Below are 16,555 nucleotides of genomic sequence, written 5' to 3'. Positions count from 1 at the left end.
CAGTTCTGTGCATTTATTAACTTACTGATCATTTAATTTTGAGTATGACTATGCTTATATACTTGCTGAATGGCATAGCATATACAATACTTGCTGAATGGCATAGCATATACAAAGTATAAACATCATACAAAATATTCTTTAAAATCTTGAGGCTCTGAGGCTCTTCTGTGTGATAAGATATTCTAATGGCTTAAAATCCCTAGATGTTGAGGTAGAACAAAAAAACTTTTTGACAATACCTATTCTACTTTAGCCAAAGGCCATGGAAATTTCCCCACCTCCCGTAGAGTCCTTGGGAGTTGAATGAGGAACTTGGATTTCCACCTCCCATTTGCTGTAGTACAGCAAAGCTGTCCATTCATTGCTCCACCAGAGTGGTAGCAGCAGAAGCCGAGAAGGGAGAGAGTAGGGAGCCTGAACTTGCACCTGCTCTGGTGGCAGTAGATGTGTGAGGCAGTACGATGCTACCTCAGCCAAGGTGGTGTCAGTGGGAGCTGAGCAGAGAGCCTGAATTTGTGCCCTCCGCCCAGTGGTAGAAGACTGATCTCTGCTTCTCACACTGGTGTGATACCAGCAGGGACCACGTGTGGACACCCTCCGCATGGGCAGAGCAGGCTGCTTTTGCTGTTAGGGTGGTGTCAGCAGCGGCCAGGAAGGGGATCTAGATGTCTGTTCCCTGCCTGGCAGTACCAAGGTAGTTTCTCCCTCTCCCAGCTGCAGTGACGCTGGTGAGAGGGGTGAATGGAGAGTCTATACCTGGAGCCTCCATCTGGGGGGGACACACCTGTGGGAGTCAGCACTCTGGGGCAGTGGTAGTGGCAATAAGTGAGGAGCCTGAACTTGTACCCCCGGATCAGCAGTGAAGAGAGGGCGTCATTTCCCCACCAGGGTGAGGTCAGGAGAGGCCAAGGAAGGACTTCCACTCTCACTCTTGAGTGTCCAGCGGTGGCAGGTGATGCTCTTCCTTCTCCTAACTAGAGAGCGGTGGTAGGATTTTGAAGAGAAAGGAGCTGGTGAAGGATTTTGCAAATTATGTCCTGGGAATGCTCCCAAATGACTCACAGGAGAAACTGACTAGAATTAACACAGCAGATTTGAGAATGAAACTACCGGGTGGAATACAGCCCAGGTTTTGAGATTGGCTCTGGGTAGCACACAAAAAAGTGGATGAGAATAACACTGAAAAGTCTTTGAACACTAAATTGTGTTGGGGTCGCAATTACATAAAAAGACCAGAACCAAGATATTAAACAGTGTGACTGCCTATTGAAAAGGAGGAGTAGGGGTTCCTGTCGTGGCTCAGTGGTTAACGAATCCGACTAGGAACCATGAAGTTGCGGGTTCAGTCCCTGGCTTCGCTCAGTGGGTTGAGGATCTGGCGTTGCCGTGAGCGGTGGTGTAGGTCGCAGACTTGACTCAGATCTGATGTTGCTGTGGCTGTGGTGTGGGCCGGCAGCTGTAGCTCCAATTGGACCCTGGCCTGGGAACCTCCATATGCCATGGGTACAGCCCTAAAAAGCAAAAAAAAAAAAAAAAAAAAGAAAAAAGAAAAAGAAAATAATCTTCAGACTGGAAGGGAGAAAATCAAGACACTCTCACTCGAAAGAAAATTAAAAGAATTTATCACCAGCAGGCATACCTAAAAGAAGGACTAAAGAGTATTCTTCTAAAATAAAGGAAATAATAACAGAAGGAAATGTGAGTCTTTGAGAAGAAAGAATGAACAATGAAATGAATATATAATAAAGGAAATGTATTAGACTAGCCTCCTGAATTTTTAAAATTAGGTTTGATAGTTGCAGCAAAAAAATATGACATCTGTAATTCCATATATATTTAATATATATGTTTAACTGCCAGAGTTACCACGTTTTGTTTTTTTCTGCACTTTCAACCTTGTTGATCATTTTCTCTCTCTCTCTCTCTCTTTCTTTTTATGGCCACACTTGCACATGGAAGTTCCTGGGCTAGATGTTGAATCGGAGCTGGAGCTGCAGCTGCTGGCCTTTGCCACAGCCACAGCCACAGCAGATCTGAGCTTTGTTTACAACCTATGCTGCAACTTGCGGCAGCATTGGATTCTTAAGCCCCTGAGTGAGGCCAGCGATCTAACCTGCATCTTCATGACACTATGTTGGGTTCTTATCTTGCTGAGCCACAATGGGAACTCCCAGTACTCTCTTTGATTATCCTTTTTCATGAAATGTTATTTGGGTTTATCCTTCGGGAATGAGGAAACCATACAACCATACACTAGACATCTGTGTTTGAATTGAATAATGGATGCGCAGTGACCATTCACTGACAAACTTTGAAATAAATGGTGTGATCAGCCATTGTTCATGATGGGCATTTATGTTATTTACCTAGTGATTTATGGATGGAAGAGCTAGCAGCAAAATTGGTACTGAATGTAATTAAAGTAAACATATCAGGATATAAAAAGTAAATATTAAAGTAAATATATCAAATATAAATTTGAGTCATGGTGGGAGATTAATGTTACTTAAACTGTAGAATTTGAAATTAGTGCATATCAGATCTATACAAAGCAAGGACTGTCTGTCTGACTAAAAAAAAATTTGTATCTATCTAGACCATACAAAGAACTGTCAAAACTCTACAGTAAAAGCCAACAACCAGTTTGAAAGTGGGCAGAGGACATGAACAAACATTTTACCAAAGAGGATATGCAGATGGGAAATAAGCACATGAAAAAATGTTTCATGTTAGGGAGTTCCCGTCGTGGCGCAGTGGTTAATGAATCCGACTAGGAACCATGAGGTTGCGGGTTCAATCCCTGGCCTTGCTCAGTGCGTTAAGGATCCAGCGTTGCTGTGAGCTGTGGTGTCGGTTGCAGACGCGGCTCAGATCCTGTGTTGTTGTGGCTCTGGCGTAGGCTGGCGGCTACAGCTCCGACTAGACCCCTCGCCTGGGAACCTCCATATGCTGCAGGTGCAGCCCTAGAAATGGCAAAAAGACCAAAAAAAAAAAAAAAAAAAAAAAGTTTCATGTTATTAGCTGTGAGAGATAGGAAAATTAAATTAAATCTACTGTGAGAATCACTATGCACTAGAGGACCTAGATTAAAAATGGTGTTACTAAGTGCTAATGAAGTTGTGGAGAAACTGTGTCTTTCATACATTGTTGGCGGAAGTAGGAAGTGGTACAGCTACTCTGGAAGATAATTGGGCTGTTTCTTAGAGGACCAAACATATGCTTCCCATATGATCTAGCAATTGTACTCTTGGGCATTTATCCCAGAGAAATAAGAACTTAAGTTTATTTTCTAAAAAAACTATACAAATGTTCATGCAGTTTTATTCATAATACTCCAAACCTGGAACTCAAGCGTTCGTCAGCAGGTGAGTGCTTAAACAAAATGTAAGTCTGTACAGTGGAATGCCACTCAGCATTACTAAGAAGGACACCATTGGTATGTGCAGTCATTTGGGTAGATCTCAAGTGCATTGGGTTCAGTAAAAAGGGCCAGTCTCAACAAGTTACAGACTCTGGAACTTCTTTCTCCAAATGCCAGAATTAAAGAGATGAAGAACAAATTGGTGGTCGCCAAGGCAAAGGGACAGGAGGGAAGGAGTGAGAGGATAAGGTGCAGCTGTAGAGGACCACAGTGGAGTTGTTTGGTTGTGGTGGAACAATTCTGTAACTTGATTTGGTGGTGACATGAATATGTATTAGATAAAGGTGTGTAGAATGAGAACACACACACGCATGCAAATGCGTACATGTAAAAGCTGATGAAATCTGAATAGGGCCTGTAGTCTAGTTAATGGTATTGTACGTGTGTTATTTTCTTGGTTTTGACATTGTACTGTTGTTACGTAAGGTGTAGTTACCGCTGGGGGAGGCTGAATGGAGGGTACATAGTACTCTGTGTACTATTTTTTAATTTCCTGTGAGTTTATTATTATTGCAAAATAAAACGTTTTGTTTTGTTGAGGCTTTCCTGAGGGCCAGGCATGCATCATTTTTGTGAGGCAAAGGTGGCTGGTTTCTTCGCCTGCTCACTTGTCTGTCATCCTTAGCTCTAGGCAGTGACTCAGCTTTCCCAGATGCCTTTGCCTGGCCTTTGGCAGCCACCTGGAGTCCTCTAAGTGGGTGTAGGAAGAGCATTTTGCTCTTGTTTTAGCCTAAAGGAGGAGAACATGGCATTGCATGGATGCGATCGCTCTGCTAGGAACTTGGCCTTTTTGAAGAAAGGCTGATTCATTTCTTTGGTTGCTGTTTCTATGGAGTGCTTGTAACTGGGGAGAAAACCCACAGGTAATAGATGCGCAATTTGGAGCTGACAGCTGCTCATCATCCTGCTTCTTATAAATATCCGTGCCTTTTAATTATTCTTAGAAGATAGAGACACAAACCACTGTGACCTTTCAGACTCTCTTTATAAGCACTATCCTCTAAAACAGGGAGTGTCACATGTATGAAATACCTAATTAAAGTCTTTTATTCACCTCCAACATAACTTCTTTTTTAAAATCTTTGTATTTGTGTGGGGTGGGGAGGGACTGAGAGAAAATCGTTTGAGACTTGAGAGTAGTACGGACAGTAATTTCGCCACTTCGAACAGTTGAACAAATTGTACACCTGTAGTTAGATTGACAGTAATGACACATTTAATTTTCATCAGCAGATTGCTCCCACTCTGACAGCTCTTTACCCACAGTTTCCTACGTCCGGGTTTCCCTAAAATGGGGCTGCATTGGGCAGGGCAAAGTGCAGATGGTTTATGATTGTAGAAGGAAAAGAACCGAGGTGTGGATTATTCTTCCTGAGACCTCAGCCTTCCCATTTGACGTTAGGGGTCGGGGGTGAGCTTTCATTGCTTCCCCTGATCTCCGTGATTACAACAAGAACACTTCGATTCCTCCTGAGCATTGGGAGGCAGACGGGGATGAGTTCGCCTTGGAAAATCTTGAGCGTGTTCTCAGGGCAGAGGGCTCTGCGGGTAGACTCTGAGGACTCTTCTCTGGCATCCTAGAGGGTATCAGGATTCCTGGTAAGGAGGTTTTAAAAGATTGCATCCTGGAGCCATGGTCCTTTGAAGGTGGGCATCCAGGGTAGACACAGCAGTCTTGGGGACATGTCCCCCGTCAATCTGGTCATCATCTCTCTGTTGCTCTCCTTAGGAAAGGCAGGCCAAGGTTAAACGGCTCTTCCGCCCCATCGAGGAGCTAAAGAAGGACTTCGAGGAGCTGAATGTTGTCATTGAGACTGACATGCAGATCATGGTTCGGCTGATCAACAAGTTCAATAGTTCGAGCTCCAGCCTGGAGGAAAAGGTTGCTGCGCTCTTTGATCTTGAATATTACGTCCATCAGGTATTGTGTTTCACCGTCTCTAAGTCTGACTTTTAACTGACAACTCCAGGAATAAACCCCACTGTCCAGGGCCCTAAGAAAACATGACCGACGTCTTTAGTTCTCGCCCGAGGTTTACAGCATTTTTCTAGACCAGTGTTTACTGCAGTAAGGGACATTCTTAGAGACCACAGCCAACCTCTTTTTCATTGGGAGTGTTAGTTCCTTTATTTTTTCAACACTGAGGATAGAACCGAGGTAAAACAGGTACTTGTTCCATGTAGCGTATAGTCTAGGAGAGGGAGCAATTAAATAATAAGCAGTTGAACAGTGAACACATTAACTATTTAAAAGGGAGATGCCTTAAGATCGTGATCAGGGCTGCAGAGGATAATGTGTGAGTATATAACAGGGGAACATAGCCTGGTCGGGGACACGGGGGAGTCTTCTCTGAGGATGTGATATTTCGGCTGAGCCTTAAAGGAATATCAGGGGTTGACTAGGCAAAGAGGGAAGATTGGGGCTGACGGTGGCAAACTATGGCCCACTTTTGTGAACAACGTTTTATGGGGACATAGCCACACCTATTTGTTTATGTATTGTTTTATCGTTTTTGACTGTTTTTGTGCTACAGTGACAGAATTGAGTAGCTGTGACAGAAACCATATGGCTCAAAATCCAAAAATATTTACTATCAGGCCCTCAGGGAATATTTGCCACCCATTGGTTCAGAGCATCCTAGGCAGAGGAAACAGGATGTGCAGAAATTCTGAGTCAGAGAAGAGCTTGGTGAGATTGAGAACCTGGAAGAGATTGGAGGGACTGGCGCACAGAGACCAGCGGGCGGGGTGGCCGAGATACAGTGAAAGGCTAGGGAGGGAGTTAGGAAAATCTTGCTCTTCCGAACTTTATCCTTGATCCTAAACAATCCACTGGAGAGACTAAAGCAGGAAATGACTGATCAGACTTGTGCCATAATCATCATAATTCGTGTTTCTTGAGCATTATCATATAGTAGGCACATGTTAAAGTGCCTTGAACACCTTAATTCATTCATTGGTTTCCGTACCTGCCTTTGGAGTAGGGTAGGTTACTGCTGTTAATCCCACTTTATAACTGAGGCACATAAAATACAGGTCATATTTGTGATTGCTGGGTCACCCAGGTAGTGGTAGAGCTGGGATCTGGAACAGTGTCTCTTTGACCTGATATCTGTGCTCTTAACTTTTTGGCCACTCTGCCTTTACAGGATACTGGTACCATCTGAAGGAAGCTGAAAATACAATAGGTGGATCTAAGGAGAAGGAGCCAAAAGAAGCCATTCGTTGATTCAGTAAATTAGTTTATTGCCGTGTCTGTTAAGTTCTAGGCATTTGTGAGCAGAGTTGGAGCTTACCTTCTAGCAGAGGCGGGTAGACAATAGACATAACTGCTAAGTAAATTACGAATAATATGTTTGAAAGAAATAAATAGTGTGGTACAAAGTAGAGCAGGGTAAGGATTGCCAGCGTTGGGAAGGAGGGTCGCAGGCAGGAGAAACAGCGAGTACCAGAGCCCCGGGTGGGAGCACATCCAGTGTGTTTGAGGAACAGCGTGGTGACTGGAGCCGAAGGACGAGGAAGAGCGGCTGACGCTTGGCGAGGTGATGGAGGGAGGACGTGGAGCGCCTCGCAGGCCTGGAGAAGAACGACCGGGCGGGGGGGCGGGGGCACTGCTGGGAGGTTGTCAAGCGGAACCGTTTGATCTGACTTACCTTGAAAGGATCCCTCCGGCTGCCCTGCTGAGAAATAGCCGGTGGCCCAGGGGCCCGGGTGAAGCAGGGAAAGCAGACAGGAGGCTGCTGCGGGCAGCCAGCCTAGGGGCACTGGTGGCCCGGGAAGGCGGGGGAAGCATTAGCCAAGGCTTGTGTGAGATCCTTGTCGAGACACAGATCTTCAGCGTCCTTGTTCTCTGTAAACTAGGCTGGAGGACTTTCTTTCTTTAGGATTTTGCCGGCCTTTGTGGTGAGGGAGGATGAGTGTGTCCTGTGTCTGCAGGAATTATGGGGTGCCCTCTTCATCTCTCTCTGCTCACAACTCTTCTCAGGCCTCAAATAGCAGGTCTGTGATCCTTTGAGAGAAGAGAAAATGGACCTGGGTTCTCTTTCCTCTTTCCAGTCTTTCTCTCCAGGGTAAAAAAACAAAAATTCCAACAGCTTTGCCGTTATAGATATTTAAAGGGTTATCGGCCGACTCAGTCCTGCTCTGATGTTGACAGCTTTTATTTTTTCTCATCTTTACATACTTGGATGGATCTTTAGGTATCAGGTTTCTATAGGCTTTTCCTTTAGTTGCAGCATAAAAGGCCAAAATGACCTTTTATGAGATTATCTTACCTAGAGGGGAGTGAGTCCATAGGAGGCTAGCAGGACCCTAATAAGTTTTAGTTCCCTTGCAAGTTCTTTTGTCACCCTGCAGTGTCATCTCTAGGGTGACATTCCATTCTGCTTTCATGGGTCACTGGATGGGGTTAACAGTTTCTCGGACGTCACCAAACTTAGCCTGTGATCAGCCTGGGATCATTCCCCTGTTAGAGGCGAAACTTACCTCTGAGCAGGAGTCCTGGGTGTTCTGGGTTGTTGGTCTTTTGCCTGGATTTATGGATAAGGTCTTTGGTTTGGGCTGACGTGTCAGGCTTCCATGCAACAATGTTTTGTTGTTTTGTGTTGGTTTTTGTTTTTGTTTTTGTTTTGTCTTTTGTCCTTTTAGGGCCGCACCCGTGGCATATGGAGGTTCCCAGGCTAGGGGTCCAATTGGAGCTGTAACCACTGGCCTACACCAGAGGCACAGCAATGCCAGATCTGAGCCATGTCTGCGACCTACACCACAGCTCACAGCAACACCGGATCCTTAACCCACTGAGCGAGGCCAGGGATCGAACCCGCAACCTCAGGGTTCCTAGTAGGATTTGTTTCCATTGTGCCACGGTGGGAACTCCACCCATGCAACAATGATAAGTTGTGATTTCATAAAGGGGATTAAAGAAGATACACCTCAGCCTCAAGTTCCAGGTGCAGTGGAGAATCAGGGTGATGTAGTCGCAGACATGGCTCAGATCTGGCATTGCTGTGCCTCTGGTGTAGGCCAGTGGTTACAGCTCCAAGGACTCTTCTTGCCGGGAACTTACTTAGTCCACTCCTACTCTTTACTCACTGATTGGAGGTTTCAGGGAGCCATGGGCTTCAAGGACCCAAACCGAATCTGCCTAAGGATTCCTCACAGCTGTGTTTGAATAATAATTTTTTTTTTTGTAATTTTATGGCTACACCCAGGGTATATGGAAGTTCCTGGGCCAGGGATTTAATCCAACCCACAGCTGCTGTCTGTGCCGTATCAGTGGCAACACCAGATCCTTTAACCCACTACATGGGGCTGGGGATCAAACCTGCGTTTCTGCAGTTGGATTCTTAACTTATTGCACCACAGTGGGAACTCTTATATTTGAATTATTAAACAAGATTTGGGAAAAGCACAACCATGTGTGTGGAAACGGTTTATGAGTTACTTACGAGGAGCAGCCGCTGTCTGTGCCACCCACCTTGGGCGGCGTGTTGGCCTCCCTCACGTGACTGCTCCAGTGTCCGGTCGGGTCTCCCTTTCTCTCTCCCTGTTCTCTCATCTCATCCGCGCTCTGGTTCTCGTTTGTCCTGCTGCGCGGCGGCACAGTTCACGCTCGTCTCCTTCCTAGGTGCTCCCTCCTCCTACCTTGAGCTTCTTTCTGCCTGTCCCGCCCCGTTCCTGCAGGCGGCCTGGGAGGAGCCCTGGCCACAGACCCGGGCCCTGGTCGTGCCTTCTCCTGTGTGGTACTGGGCAGGGCCTGGACCTTGGAACTTGAGTGGGCAGTGGCCAGAGTGACTCTTTTCTTCCTCATCTCCAGTGAAATAACAACTAAGAAAACATCTTGAAAAGGCTGAAATGCTAATATAAATGTCAGCACTTAGAATACCCAGGATTATTTTTGTAGTAATAAGGATAAACTGAAGCAGAGTAGACCTCTGTGGCTTTGGGTTGTGTCACTTTGGGGTTGTCAGAGTGGCAGCTGCTCTGCTGGGAACTCCCATCTGCATGGATCGAGGGCCGTCTCAGGCATGGAATTACAGACTCTGTATCTAGAAAACCTGGAGAAAGGAAGCTCAAAGGCGAGGGAGTGATGTTGAAGTCAGTATATGAGAAAGGACGACTCAGTATTTCTTGTGTTTATGTTAGCATAGCATCCAGCTCTGCATCTCCTTAGGTAGCTGGGCTGCGGCCCATGAATCGCTCTTCTTCATCAAGTCAGATTAGGGAGGCTTGAGGGCCTTAGGGCAGCGCAGACTCCATGCCTCCTGCATGGCCCTGGACTGTCCATCTCTCTAGGGCTGGGGTACTGGAAACCCATCCATTTCGTTGGCACAGACGCCCTTTCTTATTTACAGTGGAGTTTACTTCAATCACATCTTTTTCCTCATCAAATTTATTCATTGGTTAATGATTATTTATTGAACATCTAATTATGTGCTTAGACTCTTCTAATCACTGAACCTATACTGTGGGCAGACAAAAACCCTGCTCTTGTGTAGATTATATCAGAATATATAAGAATGATCTTCTAAGTGGTAAAAACAGGCGAGGCCTACCCTCAAACATAGGTAGAGTCAAATACAGCCCTTCACACTGGATTTCTCTTCAGAGCGTCATCCAGTAGAGAAAGCTTGAGTTAGGTAGGAATGGGCTCCCTGACCTCTGGGGGGAAACAGTGGGTAGTAGTTACATTGTTGTTGGGCTCTAGCTTCCTGAGTTTTCCTGATGGTTTGTAGAGTGGATTAGCATGTGGGCAAGAGGCAGGTTTTATAGCAACAAAGATAATTTTGAGGGAGAATGTAGCTACTGCCTGGGGAAAACAGGACCCAGGAGTTCCTGCTGTGGCTCAGCAGGTTAAGAACCTGTCTAGTGGAAGTTCTCGTTGTGGCTCAGTGGAAACAAACCTGACTAGTATCCAGGAAGATACTGGCCTCACTCAGTGGGTTAGGGGTCTGGCATTGCTGTGAGCCACGGTATAGGTAGTAGATGGAGCTGGGATCCTGCCTTGCTGGGGCTGTGGCGTAGGCCAGCAGCTGCAGCTCCGATTTGACCCCTGGCCTGAGGACTTCCATATGCCACACATGTGGCCCTAAAAAGAAAAAAAAAGAAGAACCCAACTAGCATCCATGAGGATTTGGGTTTGATCCCTGGCCTTACTCAGTGGGTTAAGGATCTGGTGTTGCCATAAGCTGCAGTACAGGTCACAGATCTGGCTTGGATCTGGTGTTGCTGTGGCTATGGCGTAGGCCTCTAGCTGTAGCTCTGATTCAGCCCCTTGCTGGGAACGTCCATGTGTCCAGCAGTCGTAAACAGAAATAAATTAAAATTAAAAAAAGGAGAGTTCCCCTTGTGGCTGAGCTGAAATGAACCCGACTAGTATCTGTGAGGACTCAAGTTGATCCCTGGCCTCACTCAGTGGGTTAAGGGCGAAGCGTTGCTGTGAGCTGTGGCGTAGGGCGCAGACGCAGTTGGGCCCTGCCCTGGCTGTGGCTGTGGCACAGGCCGGCAGCTCTGATTTGACCCCCTAGCCTGGGAACCTCTCTGTGCTGCAGGTGAGGCCCTAGAAAAAGGATTGGGGAAGAAAAGAGGATCCAGCAACCTTTCTGAGGAAAGTGTGTCTTCCTGTTCATGCTAATGACGTTTGCAGAGTAGAATAAAAGAGAGAGAGTTTAAACTTGAGGCTTTGGACCTCAAGCAGCCCAGACCAGGACTTCATGGGATGAGGGACACGTTCTGCGTTGTCCAATAACAGCCAATAGCGAGGAGGCTACAGCTTTTGAGAGAGAGACTTTTGTGCAGATTCAGTCACGCTGAGACCCTGCAGTGAGGAGGAGGGAAGAAAGGCTGCTGCTGTTCTTCTCGCAGTCTTCCAGCCCTCCCCCTGCAGCAGAGTTCCTCCTCGAGTCCCTGACTTCTCATTAAAAATCAGCTTTGTTCTTAAGTGTCTGCTGCCGCCCCTGTCCCCGAGGAGGCTGGACATCATCAGGAAGTATTGTCCTAATGCTGATGACGCCAGATCTTTGTGTTAACAGCTTGTGCATTACGAGTAAGCTTTGTGACTCATTAGAGTATTAGAATTTTCCAGGACACGTTTGGCATAAGCAATAGCTAAGTGCCATGTCTACAGTTCTCCCGCAGGCGCTTATCAATCACGTTAGATGAATTAGGGGTTCTCAAATTCAAGATGATTGAAAATTTTTGTTTTTATAAACCCTTTCCCAACTAGTCAGAAAGGTCACCAATACATTTCACTTGACTTTTTTGTTTGTTCTGAATAGTCGCCAAAACAAAGGCCCTTCTTTCCTTGATGTCTGCACTACACTAAGCAGCGCCTCTGTTGCAGATGGATAATGCACAAGACCTGCTTTCCTTCGGTGGCCTTCAAGTGGTGATCAATGGGCTGAACAGCACAGAGCCCCTGGTGAAGGAGTACGCGGCCTTTGCGCTGGGAGCTGCCTTTTCCAGGTGAGCAGCGTCGATGGATCTCCCATTAGCCAGGATCTTTTGGACCCTTCAGGTAAAGTCGAGCTTTGCTCTTGGCCTGATTGGTCTGTAAGAAGGTTGTGTTTGAAGTCATGCATATGCCTGTAATCCCAACGAAACTAGAGTGGGAATTTGATCCCGGCCCTTACTCCAGGTAGATAGGAATTTTCACCTATGTGGTCACCATCTATGATTTTCTGTTCCCCCTCATCTTAAATACATGGTCATTTAGTGACGTATTTTAGGTCACTTTTTCTGTTTTATTCAAAGCTACTTAGAAGGTAGACATTATAGATGAAAGGGCAGGGAATGAATTCCAAGAGCTGATCCTTTTGTCAGGAAAGCTGTATGTACTGAGTAAAATGATGAACCTGACCAAGGAGGGCCTTATTTTGGGGGGGCGGGGAGGAGAAATGTGTCTTCCCCTGGTTGCCTGGACCCAGTCAACCTGTAGTCAGTTTGGCACACTCTCTGGGTTAGGAGTTAATTAAATTTTGTCTGGGTAATGCTAGAAGACTGATTCTGCAAGAGGAGTGAGGAGACAGCATCTCCAAAGAGTGGATGCAGAAAGAGATGTGAGCATCACGCTCTAATACTCATCTGAAAAAAAAGTCCAGATTCTTCAAGCTGCATTGGAGCTATAGTTCCATTATCTGCTCCTAGGACCCTTTGTTCCTCTAAAACAGGAACCAGTGTTCTGCTTCTCGCTGTCAGAATATGGGTGGTGGAGTTCCCCTCGTGGCTCAGTGGTTAACGAATCCGACTAGGAACCATGAGGTTGCGGGTTCAATCCCTGGCCTTGCTCAGTGGGTTAGGGATCCGGCATTGCCGTGAGCTGTGGTGTAGGTTGCAGACGCGGCTCGGATCCTGCGTTGCTGTGGCTTTGGCGTAGGCTGGTGGCTACAGCTCCAATTCGACCGCTAGCGTGGGAACCTCCATATGCCGCGGGAGCGGCCCAAGAAAATGGCAAAAAGACAAAAAAAAAAAAATGAATATGGGTGGTGGCCACTAAGGGTTGCCTCACTGGCCTGCAGGGGATGTTGCAGGGGAAAGGCAATTTTGAACATTTTTACCTTTGGAATCTTTTCTTTTCCTTTTTTTGGCTGTTTAGGGCTTCACTTGTGGCATATGGAGGTTCCCAGGCTAGGGGTCCAATCAGAGCTACAGCGCTGGCCTACTCCACAGCCACAGCAACATTAGATCTGAGCTGAGCCACAGCTCACGGCAGTGCCACATCTTTAATCCACTGAGTGAGGCCAAGGATTGAATCTGCCCCCTCATGGTTCCTAGTCAGATTCATTACTGCTGTGCACAACAGGAACTCCCTGTTGGAATCTTTGTTTTGAAGAGATTTCCCTTGCCTTTCATCTCTGCTTATCTTTATTTGATCAGAATCTCAGTCTGATGCTTTCTCATTCTGGGAGACTTAAGCATCTTTTCTTAGTAAATTAAGGGACAAAGCTGGGAAGGCCAGAAGGTTTGTTCCATGGGGAGAGGGTGAGAGCCTTGCAGGTCTTTGTTTCCCTAATGGCTTACCCACCTGATCTTCGAGCCCTGTTTGTCCCGTGGACTCCAGGGCACACCTTCCTTGCTCTCACTTTCCTGAGCCAAGCAGGGAAATTGCTGCCTGTGTGTCTACTAGAAACATGAAGAATCCGCATTTGTCTGTGGTAGCTGTGATTTCAGCCCTGGACAAGCTAAAGTCCTTATCTTCCTAAGGCTTTAGTGGTTTGATAACTTACTGAGACTCACTCTTTGTTTCCCAAGCCATAAATAATTGATTTAAACGTAACTAACCTTTCCCTCCGAGACCCTTTCTGGAAATCTTTTCTTTAATCCTCAGTACTTGGTTTCTACTTCGATTGTGAACAAATGACCTTATACGTACTTACTATTGCTTCTGGAAACACATTTCTTGGGGGAAACATCTTAGTTAAAGGGGGCTAAGTGACTTGAGAAGCATGCGCTGGGCCTTCTTAGCAAGCCAGGACTCAGCCGGGGGCGGTGCCAATCCGTGGTGTTCTTAAGACTTTTCCTTGATTGTATTGGTGTAAGACCACGTTAACATTTATGCAGCATCACTAAAATTTAAATAGAGATAAATATAAAATATTGCAATTTAGTGTTTTGGTGGCAAGAAAACTGCTGTATTCGGAATGTTCTAGCTGGGATTTTGATGGCCCACCGGAGGGCAGTTACGGTGACAGCACGGTCTGGTGCCAGAGCTTTTGGAAGCCAACAGCAGGCTTCTGAACCTCATGAAAATGTCACTGTTTTATGCAAAGAGTAACTTGATGCAAGGGAAGACTATTTCTATGCAGAGAGTGAGGTTTCAGTGGTCGGGTCAGATGTTCATTATTCATGCTTGATGTCCTAAATATTGGCTACGTGTGCAGGTTTGTACACGTGTGTGTGTACACAGAGGGATGGGATGAGCTGGCTCTCTGTCAGGAGGGTGTGCAAGGTGTAGTGAGCACATTGGAATCATGGAGTCTCATGGTTTGGGGATCTTACTGAGAGGTCATTCCTTTCATCTTTCTGCTGATGAGCAAGAATACTGCTCAGTCAGTCCAAATGTTCACGTATTTGGGAGGACTAAGTAGACCCCAGTACCTAGAGTGAGCAAATCTAGGTTTTTTTCCTTTTCTTTCTTTTCTTGGGCCGCTCCCACGGCATTTGGAGGTTCCCAGGCTAGGGGTCCAATTGGAGCTGTAGCCGCCGGCTTACGCCAGAGCCACAGCAACGTGGGATCTGAGTTGTGTCTGCGACCTATACCACAGCTCACGGCAATGCCGGATCCCTAACCCACTGAGCAAGGCCAGGGATCGAACCCGCAACCTCATGGTTCCTAGTCGGATTCGTTAACCACTGAGCCACGATGGGAACTCCGAGCAAATCTAGGTTTAAGTCCAGTCTCCATCATTGCCTGTCTGTTTTCTTATCTGCAAGAGATTTTGACATTCCAAGTCACACCTTTTTCATTAAACTAGAAAAAATAGTAGATTTCCTCAGCATTTCATAAGATTGAATGAATGTGAAGTAATATACAATAAGTCCTGTGAAAATGCTTGTAGAGCACGTATCAGTGATAAGGGATAGAACATCATCAAGCTCATCATGTGTCCTTTTTCCTCTGAGTTTGCACTGTAAGGCAGTTCGCATTTCTTTGGTTTGTACAGGACAAACCTTTGTCTTCCTTGTTTTCTCTTCTATTAGGTGGTTATATTTTCCCACGTATTTCTCTTGGTGTTACTCTTGCTGCTCTGTAAAGGTATTCATTTGCTTATCTGTGTTAATTGCTGAATAGGCTTCCATACTCATTTCTGTGGATGAAGAGAGCTCTTCCCTGGTGTTGACTGTGGAGCAATTATTCTAAGATCAAGCAGCAAGAGTTGACATAAATGTAATTGACATGGTCACTGGAACAGTTTGTTCCCTTATTTAAATATTGCTCACACTTATGGGTCACACACATTCATTTTCTGCTATCCATGTGCAATTCAAGTCAGGCCGTTGCATAAGAAGATAGGCAGAGATAGGGAGGTCGGAGTCTGATGCCTGTGGCATCTTCATCTCTCCTCTCTTCCTCCCTTCCTCCCTGCCTCCCTTTCCCCTTCCTTTCTCCTTTCTTCAAATGAGATATTTTCAGTGGTCTTTGTATGGGCTGATTTCATCTCCCAATGGCCCCTATGTGTGTCTATTTGCAGTCTGGCCTGTGAGAAGTCTCTAGAGTCCTTCTGTGTTTGGGAAGTCTTAGAAACACCTTGTGAATTTCAGAAGCCATGCAACCTTCTATAATCCGGTTTTGGTTTCCATTCTCAGCAAACTGGCTGCCTCCTTTTTTTAAGTTTTGTTCACATATAGTTCATTTACAAGGCTGTGATAATTTCTGCTGTACAACAAAGTGACCCGGTCGTACGTAGACACATAACCATTCTCTCTGAGGCTTTTCCCACAGAGATTATCACAGAATACTGGGTAGAGTTCTCTGTGCTCTACAGCAGGGCCCCTTTGGTTCCATATACCTCCGTGTGCATATCTGGCTGCCTTCTTTTGTTTTCCTCTTAGTTCCCTGTATGTAGCCTTTACCTTCTAACTGTCAGAAGTTAAATTATCAAGAAACTGGCATGCTTATCCCAGGGATTAATGGCTTTTGCTGTTCTTATGCCCTTCTCTCAGTCATTTTTGGTGTCCTCTATCCATCTTTAATAATTCACATTCTCATATGCGTATGTATGAATTACAATTCAGTTACCTGGGCTCATGGTAAGGCAGTACTTTTGCCAGAACTGTCCATAGTTTGCAGTAGGTCATGAACCTGCGCCTGGTAACGCAAGGGCAGCACGTGTGCTCTCAGTCCCAGTGGGGTTACGTTCTGAGATCCTGGATCCCTGGAACAGGATTATGTTCTACCCCCTCTTGGACCTCTTCTTTGGAGCCTCCTCAGCAAATGTTGGGTTATATACACCCCTCTATAGAATGAATGTTTTCCCTACTGCCCTTCCCCTCTCACCCCAGGCTTTGTTGCATCTCTAGTCTTCTCAGTTGCACTCTTCCCATTGGTACTTTATCAGTTAATATTAACCATTTGGTCAGTGTCAGATCATTGTGTCCCACGTCCGTCTGTTGGCGTCCAGTTTCCAGATGTCT

The 16,555-nt window shown here is 45.9% G+C and overlaps 1 protein-coding gene and 1 non-coding gene across 5 annotated transcripts in view; both read left to right on the top strand.

Moving 5' to 3' along the window:
* SIL1 (SIL1 nucleotide exchange factor) overlaps window positions 1–16,555 on the top strand; it is a 231,019-nt gene that overhangs the window by 162,347 nt on the left and 52,117 nt on the right. For all 4 annotated transcript variants that reach the window (XM_021084842.2, XM_021084846.2, XM_085014772.1 and 1 more), the window contains 2 exons: window positions 5,154–5,345; window positions 11,766–11,887. In XM_021084842.2, the coding sequence (XP_020940501.2) occupies window positions 5,154–5,345; window positions 11,766–11,887 (314 nt within the window). The remainder of the gene's footprint in view (window positions 1–5,153; window positions 5,346–11,765; window positions 11,888–16,555) is intronic.
* MIR9820 (microRNA mir-9820) lies at window positions 11,238–11,312 on the top strand. The gene has a single exon (NR_128505.1). It is a non-coding gene; the product is annotated as a microRNA mir-9820 (primary transcript).

This window comes from Sus scrofa, chromosome 2 (genome assembly GCF_054392235.1).
Source record: "Sus scrofa isolate SSC_HxYL_T2T_F1_AM1 chromosome 2, Sscrofa_HxYL_maternal_Yorkshire_Landrace_v2.0, whole genome shotgun sequence".
Classification (NCBI taxonomy): domain Eukaryota; kingdom Metazoa; phylum Chordata; class Mammalia; order Artiodactyla; family Suidae; genus Sus; species Sus scrofa.
Note: the sequence above shows the minus strand (reverse complement) of the source record. Positions and strands in the feature narration are given on the sequence as shown.